The sequence below is a fragment of the Tachypleus tridentatus genome, chromosome 8, assembly GCF_004210375.1.
Source record: "Tachypleus tridentatus isolate NWPU-2018 chromosome 8, ASM421037v1, whole genome shotgun sequence".
Classification (NCBI taxonomy): Eukaryota; Metazoa; Arthropoda; class Merostomata; order Xiphosura; family Limulidae; genus Tachypleus; species Tachypleus tridentatus.
The window spans coordinates 131,394,656-131,414,145 of NC_134832.1; the positions used below are offsets into that span (position 1 = coordinate 131,394,656).

The 19,490-nt window shown below is 34.0% G+C and overlaps 1 protein-coding gene across 2 annotated transcripts in view; it reads left to right on the top strand.

The window, feature by feature from the left end:
- The window catches only part of LOC143223501 (DBH-like monooxygenase protein 1 homolog), a 44,689-nt gene extending 26,153 nt beyond the window's left edge, over nt 1-18,536 (top strand). For both annotated transcript variants that reach the window (XM_076451568.1, XM_076451569.1), the window contains 8 exons: nt 1,006-1,172; nt 4,244-4,301; nt 5,935-6,020; nt 6,867-6,905; nt 7,162-7,221; nt 8,684-8,799; nt 13,936-14,107; nt 16,628-18,536. In XM_076451568.1, coding sequence (XP_076307683.1) covers nt 1,006-1,172; nt 4,244-4,301; nt 5,935-6,020; nt 6,867-6,905; nt 7,162-7,221; nt 8,684-8,799; nt 13,936-14,107; nt 16,628-16,846 — 917 coding nt within the window. In that variant the 3' untranslated portion in view covers nt 16,847-18,536. The remainder of the gene's footprint in view (nt 1-1,005; nt 1,173-4,243; nt 4,302-5,934; nt 6,021-6,866; nt 6,906-7,161; nt 7,222-8,683; nt 8,800-13,935; nt 14,108-16,627) is intronic.
- Nucleotides 18,537-19,490: the final 954 nt, after the last annotated feature.

Here is a 19,490-nt window from a genome sequence, read left to right on the forward strand (position 1 = left end):
AATAGAGGTCAAGTCGCGGAACACAGCATTTATGGACTTGTGAACAATCGAGCTGTTGAAACAGGTATTGGGAATCATCGTTCTCCGATACTAAATGAACTATGGGAAGTATGTAGTGAAGAGTGGCGAGCTTTAGACTTGACAGACTTATGACGATGGTTTTTGAAACAGAAACTTTGCTGAAAGACAATTATCAAGGTGCACGGTCGCGAGATAGAGTATGACCGACGTGGTTACATGAACTGTAACGATGTGGTGAGACTCCAAAATCATTTTAATATAACGCACTTAACCCTTTCTTTGTAACTCGATCATAAAGGAAGATTGTAGCTTGTAAAAATGACTCAATATTTTATTTTGTTTCAAATTTCATAATTTCTTATTTTGTGTTATATTTCTTTGTATGTGTGTAATATATATATATATGTACATTAAAATACGAGCATAGTGTTTAATAACAATAAGAATAAGTAAACTGTATATATTCAACGTTTCAATACGGTATCACCGGTAGGTTGTGTACAGATAGCGTTTTGTCGAGCACTTTTTTCCTACACTAATTGTATGACTAGAAATAATTAAAAATGATTCTTTTTTAATGCTGTTACTGCAGTAATGGACAAGAATAAAACGTCTAAAACAAAATGATTTTGTGTCGTAAAGTCTTAGAAGGAAATGATAGATGCACATCTTCGCAGTACGTCAAGTTAAATCATGTCGTTAGGAAATGATAGCATGTATAATTTAAAAAAAATATATATAGCGTGAAACGCGCGCGGGAGCAAAAGTCAGTTTTGTTTGTGAATTCACACGAAACTGATTTGTCCGGAAGATCTATTTTTAACAGATAAAACAGAAACAAGTTACCAATGTTTTAGTAATTTAATTTTTTCTTCATGAGTTTACGAGGTTCACGTTTACCAGAAGATTTGTTAAAATAAAACGATTTGTGTACTGAAATACCCTGGATGGCGCTAACGACTGTGGTCGTTTTTTTCTTTGTAGATGTAGTAGACCGGTCTGGTTTGAGGTTATTTTACACAAAGAAACTACGGAAGAACGATGCTGTCACGCTTATGACCGGTGCAGAGGTGGATAAAACGGTCATTATTCCACCCGGTCAGCAAAAATATGTGGTTGCTGGACATTGTGGTCATCATTGTTTGGAAAAGGTATTTTAAAAATGCTTTACAATTTTTTTGTTTCTGAATTTCGTGGAAAGCTACTCGAGGGCTACCTGCGCTAGGCGTCCCTAATTTAGCAGTGTAAGACTAGAGGGAAGGCAGCTAGTCATCACCACCCACCGCCAACTCTGGGGCTACTCTTTTACCAACGAATTGACCGTCATATTATAACCCCCACACAACTGAAAGGGCGAGCATGTTTAGTGTGACACGGATTTGAACCTGCGACCCTCAGATCACGAGCCGAGAGCCCTAATCATCTGGCCACGCCGGTCCCTCGTTTTACAGAGCAGAATGATTTTAAAATCAGGTTTGTTACTGTATTTACCTTGAGTGTAACTTATCAAAATTAAGCAAGACTAAGATAATTTTAAAAGTTAATTTATAATTAACTGAAAACTCTATATTATATTACAACGGTTGTATGAAGACAGGAACAAGCACATGAAAGTATTAAATCATGTGTATTGTGCGATAGAAACACGGTTGAGCGAAGAAGCAGGAATAATGAATACTATATCCAAAGAACGAAATTTTTCATGCTGAAACGTTGAATGGCTTAAAAATAAAACTCCAGAGGCCATGACAACAGTCTGAAACAGTGGGGGGTCTTAGGGAAATGTTAGTGGTAGTAGTCACTCCAAACGTGGGATAATTATCCTTAACATACACTTGGTTGCTTTCGATTTCTCGCAAAACTACATATACGAGGGCTGTTGATTCGTTAGCCGTCCCTAATTTAATAGTGATGACAAAAGGAAAGCGACTAGTCAACACCTTCCACCACCAACTCTTGGGCTACTCTTTTACCATTGAAGAGTGAGATTCACCTTCACAATATAACACCCCCTCGTCTAATGATGACTAGCTGCCTTCTCTCTAGTCTTACACTGCTAAATTAAGGACGCCTAGCGCAGGTAGCCCTCGAGTAACTTTGCGCGAAATTAAAAACAAAACAAAAACAAAAACCTAATCACGAGGATTTGCCGGACCTTTTAAGATTTGGTTTTTATTGTATGATGTGTGTGCTAAAACAAAAGCGAGAAATTTTGGTTCACACTATGAAGTGCAGATATGGTCATATGACGATATAATTCACAGCTGAAAGTACAGATTTACAAATAAAAACGTTTAGAAACTAGCATGCGAATATTACGACTATTAACTAATACAGTAATAATAATTAATATTTGCAATTTATAATGTAAACACACATACATACACACAATGAAGTCATAGAGAGGGGATCACAACAAAACATATGTTTGGAAAGAAGAAGTGTCAGAAACAAATGTTTACTCGCATAAGTGCTTTAGTTTAAGATACTTGAATGGTATGTCAAATAACATTTACCTCTATTGTGACAGATCTGAGAGTATAAGATCCCCCGCTGGTATAGTGGTAAGTCTACGGAGTTACAACTCTAAAATCAGAGGTTCAATTCTCCTCGGTGGACTCAGCAGACAGCTCGATGTGGCTTTGCCATACACTTAGAGTACAGGTGGCGCCTAACATTCGCTAGTCGTTTGTTTCTAAAGGAATGTAAATTTTTTGCTTTCTTTACGTCAAGTGTAAGTGACATCCCTCCACTTAAAAGAAAGACTTGTCTGCGAACAAGCACACGAATACCATAAGAAAACGGAAACAAGAGATACTCTAACGGCAACTCTACGTATTGTCACCATTGTTTCCTACAAGCTGCGATCCCCCTTATCATTTATACCCAAAACAATCAGATGAATAAAAACAACAGTGGTTAAATAAGGTAGTCCATTTTTGTGTGGATCTAATTATCATTTTCGTGTTTCACTGAGCAAAAAATACAGTAGTTGTCAAGTTTTTTTTCTCGGGGCACTCTCGTTTCTCTCCCCCTATCCAACAAATTATGAGGCACAGCGGTTATAGCTTCAGGCTACCATAACAACGTACCGTTTATATTTATTTTTCAAATTCTTAGCTTTCAGCTCCAAGAACCGGCCAAATTTTACTTTAAAACACCACCAGCCTAAATGTATTTGACAGAACACTTTATTTTCAGACCAGCATGGATGTATTTGGTAGCACGCTTTCTCCACAGTCCAAGACTCGAGTTCCCAGCACCTTTTCCTAGTCTTCTAACCAAGTTAGCATGTTCAAGAGATCACCGCCATCCTCTACGCAATCCAATACCATTATTTTATCACGCAATCCAATGCCATTATTTTATCTTCCTTTGCCTTTTTCGTCAACATAATACACACCACTATATTTTTTTTCACTGAAAGTATTTACAATTTTTTTACAAGAGAGGCGAAAGAGAAAATAACCCTGATCATGATCATTCCAGTTGCAAGGATTTGATTTTGACGAATTCTCCTTTAAGCTAAGTAACTGCCAAAATGTTTTTAACTCAAGTGCCATAGTGTAGTAGTTTAGAAGTTGTTTTTTTCACTTCACAGAAAAATGATAATGAAGGGGGCGTTGCTCTTGACAGCTACATCATAAAACATATTGTTCCAAACTTGTTATATTTAATAAGCATTGAAGATAATGAAGATATTTTTTTCTTACAGTGAATAAAAATTAAAACGTTCTTCTCATTTTCCTAACACATTTCCACAAAACATGCTCGCACTTTTAGTCGAGGGGGAGTTATAATGTCACGGTAAGTTCCACTATTCGTTGGTAAGGAGTAACCCAAGAGTTGGCAGTGGGTGGTGATGTCTAACTACCTTCTCTTTAGTCTTTCACAACTAAATTAGAGACGTATAGCGCAGATAACTCTCGTGTAGCTTTGCGCAAAATTATAAAAAAACAAACCAACAAACCAATAACTTTGCTGAAGACGAGTTGTGTTTGTTATTCATATTTTTATGATTTGATTCTCCATTTTGAATCATTTGTTTAATAGTTTGCGTTTGCAGATAGTTATAACATATATTATATTTATGTTACGTTAGCTAGATGTCACTCATGTAGTGTAAAAATGATTTTATGTTTTAACAAGACACCTTTTAGAAATACATCGTTTCTTTACCTGTACATTCCTGTAACGCAGAATATCGTTATAATATTTTCAGGTTATCCCTGAGGATGGTGTGAAAATATTCGCAGTTTTTCCCCATTCTCACCTCATGGGTAAGTCACAGAAGTACTTTTCAGGGTAAGAGACGAAAACTTTACAAACTCACATATAACTGTTTGTCATGTGTAATGTTTTCGTTGTGCTGCTTGCAATACAGAATGGTACAAGATTTTCGACATGAATTTTTTTAACTAATAGTTTTTCACTGTCTGAGTACTGTTTGTAGAGCTACGCTAACAAAGTTTGTGTGTGGGACAACTTCTGTAAAGGGTTTGGAGAAAAACTATCTCTTAGCGACAAAATATTCTTTCCTTTAAAAAACATTTGTGGTTACATGTTACAACTGAACTCGTAAGAAATGATGTTCAACAAACTGCATTTCCCAGGCAAAGCACTATTTATTCTATTATCTTTAGCTGACAAAACCGTATCCATTGGACCATAAATTATTACTTCGTAATAACTTCCTCTTAAGTAAGAGGTAGATATGAAATTGTCTGCGTAGAGTAGTTCTGGAAAACAAAACATTCCCTAAGCATCAATTCTTCTTTAATAATTTATATTTATAAGAGACGGATGCGAGGACGTCTCTGAAAAGCAATGTCGGGGACAAAGGTCTCTATGGAAAGCAGTCTTGAAGAAATAACATTTTTTAACATCACATTACTCCTCTTTTATGACTTAAGTGATGAGGTTTTACAGAAGAAATCGTTTTAGGAACAGCTTTGCGCGAAATTCAAAAAACAAACAAACAATTTCTTGAACTTGGAGTTTCACATTAGCGTAACCAATGTTTACTAATTGATCTAATGTCAGAAATAAGCTGACTCTGATAAAAAATGCTATTTGTTTGTTAACTTTATATCGTTTTTTGTTATTATTCATCAAAGACCAAACCATATATTCACAGTACTGAATTAACTGATTAAATTATGCACTGATTACCATGTAACTAGCTCGAATAATTCAGTCTACTCTAATTTGGTTTTTGATATATGGCTTAAACAGTTTCCTACATTTTGAAGAAAAATACAGACTTAAAGCCACTCCCATCACGTGAAATCAAACTTTCAGGCCAAATAATACGAGTTTCCTGCTGGTACAGCTGTAAGTCTAGTGATTTACAACGCTAAAGCTGAGGTTCGATTCCCATCGGTGGACTCATCAGATAGCCCGCTGTGACTTTGTTGTAAGAAAGCACACAAACAACAACAAAAATTTATAAAAATGTCCTATATTTAAAACATTATTCACGATAGTGTAATAAACTTTATTTCATATTTGGCTTATCGTCCTTGACACGGAGAAGGGATTTTTGTCAATTTTTATTTACTATAGAATGTGTTTAAAGCTAATACGTAAATGTATGCCCGAACCTGACACTTTTAATGTGGTACTTGTACAATTAGGGTTGTGAACAGAAAGGTTGGTTTGTCAGTTACACTCTGTCCGTGCTCTAACTTTAAATCGATTCTAGTTAAGTTTTATTTTAATCTGTAACATTATGGGGTGTTAGGTGTAGAAATAGCAATTAATATTTTTTTCTTCTTTCTCAGGTTTATATCTTAGTAATACTTTTGTATACAGTCTCTGAGTTACATTAACATATAATGACAGTTAATTAAGTCAGATAAATAAACAGACAATACTATATATAAAAATAAATCCTTAAATTTCTATCTCCAGGAAAGGAGATGTTTGTCAGACACTTCAGAAATGGATCAGAATTTGCTCCCATAGTTGTGGACAGAAATTATGATTTCAACTACCAGGTAAGTTGACAAAACACAACACTAGATGGAGGTATTTTTCATCACTATTTCATTCCATGGAGTAAATTTCAAATAGGTGGAAATATTCGTCATACTGCGCAGCTACGTATTCTATTAAGTTTCACATGATTGCTAAAGCTCTCTCTCTCTTTTTTTTTTTAATAACTGGGCTGTGGAGCGTATTACGTTTCCAGTAACAGACATAGACTATTTGGTCGACAAAACTTGTTGTTTCTTCATAGAAAAACTCGTGGGTTCAAGAAGTCTTGCCCCTCAGTGGCACAACGATATGTTTTCGAACTCACCCCGCTAGCATTCGAGTTTCGATACCCGTGGTGGGCAAAGCACAGATAGCCCATTGTATAGCTTTGTGCTTAATTCAAACCAAGAAGTCTTAATATAAAACGATTAAAACCCTATAACTCGAGCATTTTCAAAAGGTAAACATTTTTTGTTTAGGGACAAATTTAGAAGTTTGCTTTCATAAGTTACTTGTGAAAATAAATCAGTGTTACAGCTTGTATTAATCAAAGTTACAACACAAGGAAAAATAGCCGTAACTCATAAGTACAAAACGTTACTTTTAATTTATTTTAAAAACGTAGCGGTCTGTTTTAAGACACAGTGTGTGTTTGTTTGTTACACTTAAATTTCTGGAAGAAAGTTTTTTTATTCTCAATCCGACGGTGGCACGTCTGTGAATTTACAACCTTATAAACCGGGTTTCGACACCCGTGTTGAGTAAAGCACAGGTAGTCTATTGCGTATCATTGTGTTTAACCTTCAACAAACACTTTTATCGTAAAAATATTCTATTATTCATAAGTTTGTTTCTATTTTTTTTAGGAGTACCGATATTTACCAGAAGAGGTTACCATTTTACCAGTAAGTAATATGATTATAAATTTTTGTTTTGGTTTTTGAGTTCAGGTACAGAAATATGCAGATGTGTTTAAATTTGTAATAAACGTCGTTTTATAAATGCCTCCCACCGACATAGCGGCATGTCTGCGAACTTACAACGATAGAAACCGGGTTTCTATACCCGTGGTGGGCAGAGCACAGACAGTCCATTGTGTCACTTTGTGTTTAACTACAAACAAACAGTTGTTTGACAAAACAAACCTTTTTCTTTCACCAGGGAGATCACTTGACCGTTGAATGTGTTTACGATTCTACCAGTCGTCAGACCACAACGTTTGTAAGTATATGCAAATTTATATACAAGCTAATAATTCAAATAACTTCAAATACGAGGAATGTACTTATAAAATTATTTGTCCTTTGAACGTAACTGAAGAATAGAGTTGTATTAGAAGTCCAAAGAACTAAAATAAAAGTTTTTCATTTTATTTGCTTTGGCGGATATATTTAATCTGGTAATTGGCGGAGAAATACATTGTTGTAGATGTTGAAAATCAGGAAAATAACAACAACTGTGTTTATTTTTGAAGTAAAAGATAACAAAGGGACTGACTGTATATTTTGCAAATAATGAGACATAACATTCGGTTCAAAATTATAGTTTTTTATTTGTTTGAACACTGAAGAAGTTCTTTCACGTGATTAATGTCACAGTTTTTACAGTATCTATAGAAGTTGTTTGAGCAATAAAATGTCATCATGTCCATTACCTTCATGAAATGTGAAACATGTTAGCATGCATGAAGTTCACAAGACGAGTCTGAAGCTTTCACTATGGAGGTGTATACAATTAGTATCAATAACTGATACTTCTCTATTATAAGGCCCGGCCTGGCCAGGTGGGTTAAGACGTTGGACTCGTAATCCGAGGATCGCGGGTTCGAATCTCCGTCGCACTAAACATGCTTGCCCTTTCAGCCGTGGGGACGTTATAATGTAACTGTCAATCCCACTATTTGTTGGTAAAAGAGTTGCCCGAACGTTGGCGGTGGGTGGTGATGACTAGCTGTCTTCCCTCTAGTCTTACACTGCAAAATTAGGGACGCCTAGCGCAGATAGCCCTTGAGTAGCTTTGCACGAAATTCAAAACAAACAAACACACTCTATTACAGTTGGTTTAGTAGGAAGAGGATAAGGAAACCTGACTCTCCTGGGTAGATAAACATCAATACCCAAATACCCATACAAGAGAGAGAGCGAACAGTTGGTCTCGGTTGTGTCTGTCCAGCTTAACTGATAGCCTCACAAATAATCATGCACAAATGTTTTTATTTCCTCTTTTCTATTCTCCTTTGTGTGTTTATAGGTGTTAAATATACAACATTTTTGTCGTAAGTAACTATTAATGTAGACTAGGAAATCATTAAACCTCATTAATGTAAATTGTATAAAAAACCGTTCACGATGTAAAATCGTCTGCAAATTGTCTGTTTAGACAATCAGATAAGTGAAATTCAAATCATATCAGTCACCAGATGGCCGTTCCTCAAATATAAGCAGTTTTTCCAAAAAATAATTTTGATTTTCTCAAAGCTTTTTTTTTCCCTGCTACACTGCCTGACCTGTTTGAAATACTTATGAGTGTGTGTGTGTGTATTTTCATATAGCAAAGCCACATTGGGCTGTCTGCCGAGTCCCCCGAGGGGAAATATTTACGAATAAACAAAAACTGTCAGTAGTCTTTTCAAGGTAAGAGTGTTTCTAACTTGAGCCTTTGAATTATTTTCCGTTTTTTTAAGGGCGGATTCAGCACAAAAGATGAGATGTGTCTTGCTTTCCTTCTCTACTACCCCAAGACTAACCTGTCTATGTGTTTCAGTTCTCCGAGGAACAATCTTATCGCAGAGCTTACTGGGTAAGAATTTTGGTCTTGAGTTCTTAACATGACAGAATGATCTGAAATTATGTATATTTATAAATTTTCATTCGTAAATTTATCAAAGGTATATTTATAAGATTAAGATATTAGCTTTAGCAGATATTTCAAAAATCAACATGACACTAAACGGAAACAACTGTAACTTATATAAATTACAGCTAGAGGAAAACAGCTGTCATTAATCATTGTTACTGTTAAAGGAAAACAGCTGCTATTAATCAAAGTGACAGCTAAAGGAAAACAGTTGTCATTAATCAAATGTACAGATACAGCTAAAGGAAAACAGATGTCGTTAATCAAAGATACTGCTACAGCCAAAGGAAAACAGCTGTCGTTAATCAAAGTTTGAGCTGAAGGAAAACAGTTGTCTTTAACCAGAATTACAACCGAAGGAAAACAGCTGTCATTAACTAGAATTACAGCTGAAGGAAAACAACTATCAGTAATCAAAGTTACAACTAAAATAAAACAGCTGTCATTAATCCATTTTTCTTTACTGTTTATTATAAAATAATGTAAATGTCAAAGGAAAACCAAGTTATACAATTATGCAGTTAGTTTAGGCTTATATGAAATAATTAATGTTAAACTAATGTATGCATCAGAGGTTTCAGTTACGTTTTCATGTCAATATACGTATTTTAGTATTTTATTTTCCAGCTTAGTTTCTGATTTATTTCTCAAAGGATACTAAATGGACACGAACAATAAGACTTTCCCAAACTACTATTTTGGTTAATTAATTCAAACTGTATTTACTTGTTTAGGAATCAAAGCAATTGCAAATGTTTAATATTAGATTACTCGAATTTTGTGTTCATAGCGCCAATTTTACTTCGCATTTCGGGCCCGGCATGGCCCGGTGATTAAGGCACTCGACTCGTAATCCGAGGATCGCAGGTTTAAATCCTCGTCACACCAAAAATGCTCGCCCTTTCAGCGGTGGGGCGTTATATGTGACAGTCAATCCCACTATTCGTTGGTAAAGGAGTAGCCCAAGAGTTGGCGGTGAGTGGTGATGACTAGCTGCCTTCCTTCTAGTCTTACACTACTAAATTAGGGACGGCCAGCGCAGATAGCCCTCGTATAGCTTTGTGCGAAATTTAAACCAAACCTCGCATTTCGACCAATGTCTAGTGATTTTAAGCAAATAAAAGCTTTATTCAAAATGTCACTTATTAACAAAGGTGCAATAAGTGATATATAAAGTATTGTTGTTTTAATGTATATTTAAAAGTTAAAAGTGATTATATATCTTGCACCGAGTGCAACTCTCTTATGGTAAAATGTCTAAATTTTGCTAAATTTCTTGTTTTACAATCAAATTTAACATTTTTATTAAAAAGTATTAAAATGTGTCAAAGAAACAAAGTAACAACATTAAAATTCCGTATAATCAATAAGTTTTTAAAGTCTAGCGAAATGGAAATATGCCATATTTACATTCTGTGAATTAGAATGTACAGTTTTCATTAACGCAACGACATTTGTGATGACTGAAATAGTATTGAATTTTACCATTCTACAACTCGTGTAGTGTATATCTTAATTAAGGTATATTCACGTTATATGTTTCTAAATGTTTACGTCGTTTGTGCATCTGGTTACGATATTGTTACTTTAATGTCTCAAGGTCTTCAACACACATTGATGATAATTTTACAGAAGTAAAAACCAGATAATGCAACCTTTGTTCTTAAGACTCGAGTTCGTGTGTACTGTATCTTTACGAACTTTACGAATAGTAGACTATTCAATCAGGCGAAACGTCTATAACTTTATATTATTGGTTGAAGATGTACTTGTTTTTCGCAAGTGCAGAACTTCACAAAATAGACTTCCCCACTGGCACAGCAGTAAATATATGGATTTGCAACGCTAAATTCAGGGGGTTTGATTATCCGTGGTGGACTCAGCAGATATCCCGATGTAGCTTTGCTATAGGAACGCGCGCGTACACACAATGGACTAATTCTACTGTACCCACTGCGGCTGTCGAAACCCGATTTTTAGAATAACAAACCCTTAGACTTACAACTGTGTCACCATGGAAAAAAAGTATATAACTTGTGCAAGTTTTGGACGAACAAATTTCGTTGTTTTGCTGAAATGTGTTTTATCATATACTAGCAGAGTATCGGGCATCGCTTGAATGAAAATGGGTTTAAATATTCTGAGTTGTTTTGATTAAATCAACCATATTAATCGTGTTTTGTTGGGTTTTTTGCAAAAATAAATCAAAATACTTTCGCTACCTAACTTCATACATTTTAAATAAAATTAATAATGTATAAAAAACAAAGGACACATTTGTTAAAGCTAATTTAATCCAAATAAAACCGGGTGATTGGAGATTTATGTAATTTTGGAATAGCATAAAGAAACGGTAAATCTACATAAGAATTATGTTTAGAAGAACGTTTATGATAAGTTTTAACGAAATTATTAATTACTGTATTTTTGGATTGGTTTGAAAGTTTGTGTATTATTAATTTATTTTATCATAATTAATAAATAGAATTTTTTTTTGCAAATTATACCAATATTACGGTTAACTTTATCAATAGGAACTATAACATTTTTCTTGCAGTTCTTTAATCTTATTTTTAGCTGATTAAATGATAAACCTGTATGTTGTTGTTTCGAATTAAGCACAAAGCTACACAATGGGCTATCTGCGCGCCACGGGTATTGAAACCCAGTTTTAGTGTTGTAAGTCCGCAGACATACCGCTGAGCCACTGGGGAACAAATCTGTGTGGTATTTTTTAAACATTTATGTGGGATAATTTTATTTTTATTTTTTTAATATACATAATTTCCATTCTAAAATATCTAGATGGATAAGCTTTAATATAATTCAGTTTTAAAATATACTCATCAATATTTTTTCAAGGGATTCTAGAATATTATTTTTATTACATTTTGTTGCTATTCTATATTTAGTTCGTTTTTTCGTTATTTCACGTAATATTTTGTCTTTTATAATTAAATTTAGATTTACTTCCAATTCAATAAAAACAATTATCAAACAACTGGCTATATTATTAAATAAATTATTTAATATTTTACTTGATAAAATACAAAATGTAAGTATTAACAACAAAAGACGTGTTTTGGATAATAAAAAATAACCAATCCGTTTTAGAATGTCTAAGAAAGTGTGAGCAGATAAATAGTATTCAAACATTTGATGTTATAACATTATATACCACAATATCATTAAAAGATTTAATCTTTGTTTTAAATTCATTAATATAATAATATTGTTATCCTTTTATGGAACTGGAAAAAGAAAATATAGTTCCAAAACGTAAAACGTAAAAGATATATTAAGTTTCCGTATTTATAATAATTTAAATTTTCCAATAAACAGGTTTTTAAACAAGTGATAGGAGTTCCAGTGGGAACTAACTATTCAACTTGTGTAATAAATTTATATTTATATTACTATAAAAATATATTTATTGAAAACCATGCAAATCCGGATATTTTTACTTTAATTAGCATAAATAATTCTGAAGTATATAATGTTATTAACACCATTTATCCAACAGAATTAGAAATTGAAAATACTTCAATTTTTTTAACGCAGATACACATTATTTAGATTTAGAAGTTAAAGTAATCGATAAAAAGGATATCAATATAAATACTTTTGATAAAAGAAAATATTTTGATTTTCCAATTTATGGTTTACCCTCCTTACGTCGGCCCCCCAGTGGCACAGTGGTATGTCTGCGGACTTACACACTGAAAACCGGGTTTCGATACCCGTGGTGGGCAGAGCACAGATAGCCCATTGAGTAGCTAAAAACCGGGTTTCGATACCCGTGGTGGGCAGAGCACAGATAGCCCATTGAGTAGCTTTGTGCTTAATTCTAAACAAACCTAAACAAAACCTCCTTACGTAGTAATGTACCATACCACATTTTAAACATTAAAATTTTACATTTATTCAGATATCATAAAATTTGTAATAAATTTCAATATTTTATTAATAATGTTGATATACTGATATAAAAAGTAACAGTTAATGTATTTAATAAAGAAACATTAGATAAAATTATTCTGTAATAAATACAAAAATGTATTAAACAAATACAAAGAAAGTAAAATCAGAGAAATTTTCTTAAAATTGCCAAAAATTATTTTAGTTAAAAATAAGGTCATCTAAGAACTTATCACTACTTTAATGCGAATGTACACCTTAAATCACATATAAAAACACGACAGTCAGAGTAAACTATTACTTTACTGATATTGTGTTAACTAGTGCCTCTACCATACTGGGGGCAGGAATGCTAATTTCAAGAGTTAAGTTTTATCTTACTTACTCCCAAATGGTTAGTGCCTTATTTATTTTCTTTTATTTTCTTTATTTTTCATCTTTTTCTTATTTTTAACTTGGGAGAGTATTCATCTTCCCACAACTATCTGCGGGCAGTGAAAAGTGATATAGATATGAGACGTTATGGGCTTGAACACCCACATCTTGGTCTTCTGAATTATAATTTCCTTATGTGAGACTAGCGAATTGGAGGTTAAGACTGATAGACGATGTATCCCCACCGCAATTTGGTCCTACTTCTACAGCCACCTTCAAAACCTAGGATACATTTTATAATCCCACGTTGTAGCTTGCACCCTAGAATCTTTTTTTTTAAAAGTATGCAACGTATGTTATTTCATGTTCATGTGTTTTGGTTTATGACTTAACTTTTATAGTTTTATATATCTATCTATATATGTATGTGTCTATAGCTGTTTCTTAATTTTACTGTTGCTCTTAGATTTGTTTTGGTAATGACCTGTTGTTATGTGGTCCTCAACCCTAAAAGCCATACAAGACAGATGAAAAAAACCAAGCTAGTTCAGGTGATATAGCGCTGTGTTGTAAAAAAACTACCTTTTGTGTTTCAAACTACATTTGTTTCACTGTCTGTTTAATGTATTCTACACTTAACAGTCAATAAATTTTAGACGTTGATGTACTTTCATGCCACCAACTGTATGGTATATAGGTATGTTGGTGTTTCCAGGACACCAACGGGGAACAAATTATGTTTATAAGTCTGCAGCAAAAGCAATAAATTCTGTTTTTTTCTTCTAGTTATTCTCGGAGCTTTCAATCGCCACCCTATCCTCGTAAGGAAATGTATTATAAATACATTAGAGATTATGATTGGCCAAAGTCTTTTATGCCTGTCATCCAGGGGGCGTTGCGCTATGGACCTCACGAACAAACATGTGAAATCAACGGTGCATCTAACGAATACCAAACGGTAAGGTAACTAAATACATATGAGAAACTTTTCAAGCAGCTTTGGCATTTAATTAAAAGTATTATTTTTTTTATAAATTAGATTATAAATACATTATATGCGTATAATTTCTTTATAATTGTACGCACATTAGAATTAAGGTTCAGCGATACTAAATGAAGCACGGGTTGTTATATTAACATTTTTCAATAACTTCCATGTGTATTTTTCATAAAACATCAAGTCTGAGTAATGACAGGTCAATAGTGATATTGAGAATTTAAATAGTGCTGACGAAATTTTGTTGAACAGAAATTAGATGTGTGTATGTAATATATATTTTAGAATAGCAAAAACCCTAGACGCTACTAGGCACAGGCACACGGGGCCCTTGTCCCGAATGCTTAGTTTGAGTCTTGAAAAATCGGAATAGAAAAGTGTAATTTTATATCATATTGAAAGTCGACACTTTTCGCGTATATGAACTACAGTTCGAATGTTTTAATTAAACAGCGACACCTATAGCAAAAAGTGTGTATTAAATTAGTGCATACAATGCTTCATTTCGATACGTTTGTCATGGACATTTTAACATTTTCGATTTTAATGGTATTTCCTTTAACATTCGTAGATTTAATAGTCGTAAGTAACATCTCTATTATTTTGATAAGAGCTGCTAAAACAATCGTGCACTGGAACTTTTAAATGTCTTGAAACTTACAATTTTAGACTCGCGGTGCCCAACACAGTTGCCACTCGCCACATGTGGCGAAACGGCTACTGAAGTGTGGCAAATTGGTGCTTTGCTCCTAGCATCTATTTTTTGGAAAAAATGTCTATTAATAAAAAATTGAAAACATTAATATGTATTTTTCTAGCCCTCTATATCTATAAAAAAAGTTTTTTTTGTTATGTGACGAAAATTTTAACACATTCTCCAAAATTCTGGTGATTATGAAAAATTGGACACCGCTGTTTTAGACAATTAGGAGAGCCAATGCAAAAATAAAAACATAATAATAATATATATTAAACATAAAAACTTTATAAAGGCGACTTTATAAAATTAGTGACAAAAAACGCAAATGAATATATTATTAAACTAATTTCTCTTACAGACTTTTCCTAGAATAAAAAATACTTTTATTTTGAGTAATTTTAAGCTATGATAGCAACGATTTATTTTAAGAATTATTGTAGCATTAGATTTGTCTTTGTATCGTGTCAAGTAAAAAGAACTAACTCCATTATAGTTTGGTTATAAAATTAGTACATAAAATAGCACTTTACTTGCAAAACTTTGAATTGTTTTGAATTCAACGTAAAACTACACGAGGGCTCTCTGAATTAGTCGCCCCTAATTTATCAATGAAAGACGAGAGGTAAGACAGCTTGTCATCAATTCCCTGTGACGCTATAAGAAACTGAGTTGAGCACTAAGCGACACTTGCAAAAGTCACACCAACAACTGACCTTGTGGTGTATTCCTACACAACTCGACCAAGCCGAGGCCAAGGGGTGCAAATTCTGGAGAAATCATTGGAAAAAGCAACTGGTGTTAAAAATAGCCTTCTGGTGGTGTATATTTCCATTTGCTCTCCACATTTTTTTTTTTAACGACAATGTACGTTACCTTGCTTCTCAGTGTTGACAAAGGCCCTTCATCCTCGCTGCTTTATTAACGTACTAGTATAAAGAAGTTCAATATGGAATCTTCTCTTGAGCTTGCCAGCTTTATCGTTTAGTTTTATTCTACATGGCCTGACACTTGCATCCAGCCGATATATCTGGAAACTAACAAAGCTGAATTTTACGTGGTAATGCTTGTAACTCCGTCACAAATATTATGTTGATTAGCACGTCTACAGACGTTTCAGTACCTAATATTACACCGATTTTGATCATGCAAATTGCAAGTCACGAGACAATCATATCTGATATAAACTCGTGGTAGATAAGCATGTATCAGAACTACGTCTTAATATATTTCAGAGTAGTGTGATACCACAAAACAGTGGTATCTTTTTCCACAACTTATCTACTCTACCTACAGAACATTGGTTCAAATCCCATCAACAGTCAGGGTGAAATAAAGTATGTTGAATGAAGCTTAGTTATTTTCGTGTTTCATTACTTCCTTTATTCCTGTTACCAGTTTATTGTTAGCACTTCTATCATAACACAAAGTAAGAACCAAGCAGAATAACACTGAAGTATTTAATAATGTGAACAGGTAAAGAGGATAATATTGTAAATAACTTTATCTTTTTATTGTATATAGTGCAGTCATAATAATAAGATACTTATTTACAACTATGAGAAAATGATCATATTTTATTATATTTTGTAATCTTACTTTGCGTTGTTAAAGTTTGTGATAACATTAACTACCTGTTAACATTGAGTAACACTTTCGAAAAGTTTTGTTTGGTAGGTTTTGAGTATACAAAACTTACCAAATCAACACTGACTAGCCATCATAAGCATAGAAACTCAAAATTTTAAAAGTAAATTAAACTTTTGATTTTCTTCCTTAAGTAGGAATTAACAACGTATCCAGAAGCTGAGCCTTATAAGACCATTAGTCCTTGTAGAAGTCCAGATATGAAAGCTCATGCCATAACACACCAGAATCTCGACCTAGTTGCACCCCAAAAATCAACAGACCGTAATGGAGTGGAGAGACTAAAGAGAAGCCACGTACACGTTTTCACGACTTTAATTATTTTCCTATTCACTTTGCAAAAGTTAGGCTTTTAGTGTTCCAACATCTCTGTTAAATTATAATGTTTTTCCTTTTATATGTATTCTAGCTATGTTATCGATTTTAATACTTTAAAGTAGATCTAAGAAGTGGCTGACTGCAGGGTCAGCCAAGCTGTATCAAACTTTTAAATTAACACAATAGATTTGTTTGCTTAAAATAAAGATTTGAAATATTTTTAAAGGTTTAAACGAGCCCAAAGTACAATGCACATAGAGGGCAGCCTGCGTCATACTATGTTGCATCAAGAACGCAGTGTAATCTCATATCATAAATACCGGCGTACAGCGTGACTCTAGAATTTTCTGGTGTGTAATGAGTGCATTTCATTCACTTTTTATCTGAATCTGGTAGAACTGAAACAAATCTGAAACTGTTTTCTGAGTGTTGTAAAATAATTATACGAAATTAGGAGTCGTTACGCATTGTCACACGGGATTCTTGTACCGGTTTTATTTGAAAGTGTCTCGAATTCTCAGTCGATGTCATGGAAAATTCATAACAGAACGCCATGATCGATATCATACTGAAACGCCGACACTTCCCGCGAATCGAGTCCTGAATCTTTTAAGTAACTAGTGAATCCACTGGTTTCTCTGCTGGTTCTTTTTACCATTTAAAATGTTTCATTTCTTTCTAAAAATAAGCTTTGCATTGATTTCAAAATAAACCCTTTAAGTCTGGGCTTAAGTGGCAAAGGTATTCTATACTGTCTTACATGAAGTTTAATATATTATCATTAGCTCCCTACTAATTGTTTCGTTAAACTAATTATGCCTTAAACATCGTTCTGCCCTAAAAGCACCAACAAAATCTTGTTAGGATACGTGTCCACTAGTTTTAGAATTATGTTTTCCTTTCAGAGAAAATATGTAAATTTCGGTAATTCTAAAGTTCAGGAAAATCAATATGGCGGAACAGCTTGGCACACAAAAAGACTTTTTTCGGTTCTGAAGAAGATCAGCGAATTTGTCAATTATCTCTTTGTTATCTAGCTTTCAAACAACAGAACAGGAAACTGCTAATCACTAATTAGCAGGTGATCCTCCAGGTGTTATACTGTTATTAGACTTCTCAGGTGAGGATGTGGGGGAAGTCATCTTGGGCAATGTACTTGAGTAATCGAAGGAATGTGTTTGTATGAAAAATATTAAATGTATTATCATAGATTGTTGTAATTTGTTAAACAGTAGAAATGAAGTTATACTGGTTACGTTTAAAGAGTTTGAGGTTATTATGTAGTTTAGTTTATTCTGCATATCGTTTAAAAGGTTACTCTGTGATTTAGCATCACATAGATATACGTGTTTTTATGTGTAAAATTGTAGTTTTGGACTTTTCAAAACTGTAGTTCTCTGTTACTATATCAGCTTACTGAGAACTGTTCCTTACCGTTGTAAGCAAAACTTTACAATGTACGTATCATATACTTAGTTATCTGTATACATAGTTTACTTTAAAAACATGCCATTTTTTTATTTTTATGAAAAAACTATTCCAATGTCACTATTCATGTCTCACGTTAAAATCTGAGTAAATATATTATTGAACAGTTGGCGAGTGTTTTAAAAAATATATTAGCGATAAATATTAATACGAACACAAAGTATCTTAGCCTCATATTAGTAGAACGTGTATACTTCGTTCAAATATAAAATAAATGGTTAAACTTCGATTGTTGAAAAAGTGTGTTTGAGTCAGTGATACAACTGCGAGAGGTGCCCACACCTAAACGGAACCCAAATCGTTACTACAATTATAGGAAATTACATGTGGGGTCCCAATTACTCGGGCCCGGCATGGTAAGGTGAATAAGGCATTCGACTCTTAATCCGAGGCTCGCGGATTCTGATCCCCCTCACACCAAACATGCTCGCTCCTTTTAGCCATGGGGGTGTTATACTATTACAGTGAATCCCACTATTCGTTGGAAAAATAGTAGCACAAGAGTTGGCGGTGGGTGGTGATGACTAGCTACCTTCCCTCTTGTTTTGCACTGCTAAATTAGGGATGACTAGCGCAGATAGCCCTCGTGTAGCTTTGCGCAAAATTCAAAAACAATACAAACCCAATTACATCTTTATGTAGCTACACCACTTGCTTGTGTGCTTGACTTTTGGGTATATACTAATTTGTATAAATGGAAGTATGCAAAAATTCACCTAAACTCCTCTGTGGATCATTGGAGTTTTGTTTTAGTTTTTATTAGATATACATATAAGTTTTACTGACAAAAATTTGAAAGAGAAAGATTGTTTTGAATTTCGTGTAAAGCTACACGAGGGCTATCTGCGCTAGCCGTTACTAATTTAGCAGTGTAAGACTAGAGAGAAGGTAGCTAGTCATCACCGCCCACCGCTAACTCGTGGCCTACTTTTTTACCAACGAATAGTGGGGTTGACTATAACATTATAACTCCCCCACGGCTGAAAGGGCGAGTATATTTGATGTGACGGGGATTCGAACCTGCGGCTTTCAGATTATGAGTCAAGTGCTTTAACAATCTGGCCATCCGAACCGAAAGGGAAAGGTGTATGTGTTTTCTTTGTAGCAAAGTCACATCGGGCTATCTGCAGAGTCCACCGAGGGGAAGGGTATCGGCTTGATTATACGTGTAATAACTGTTTCTGAACAGTGCTA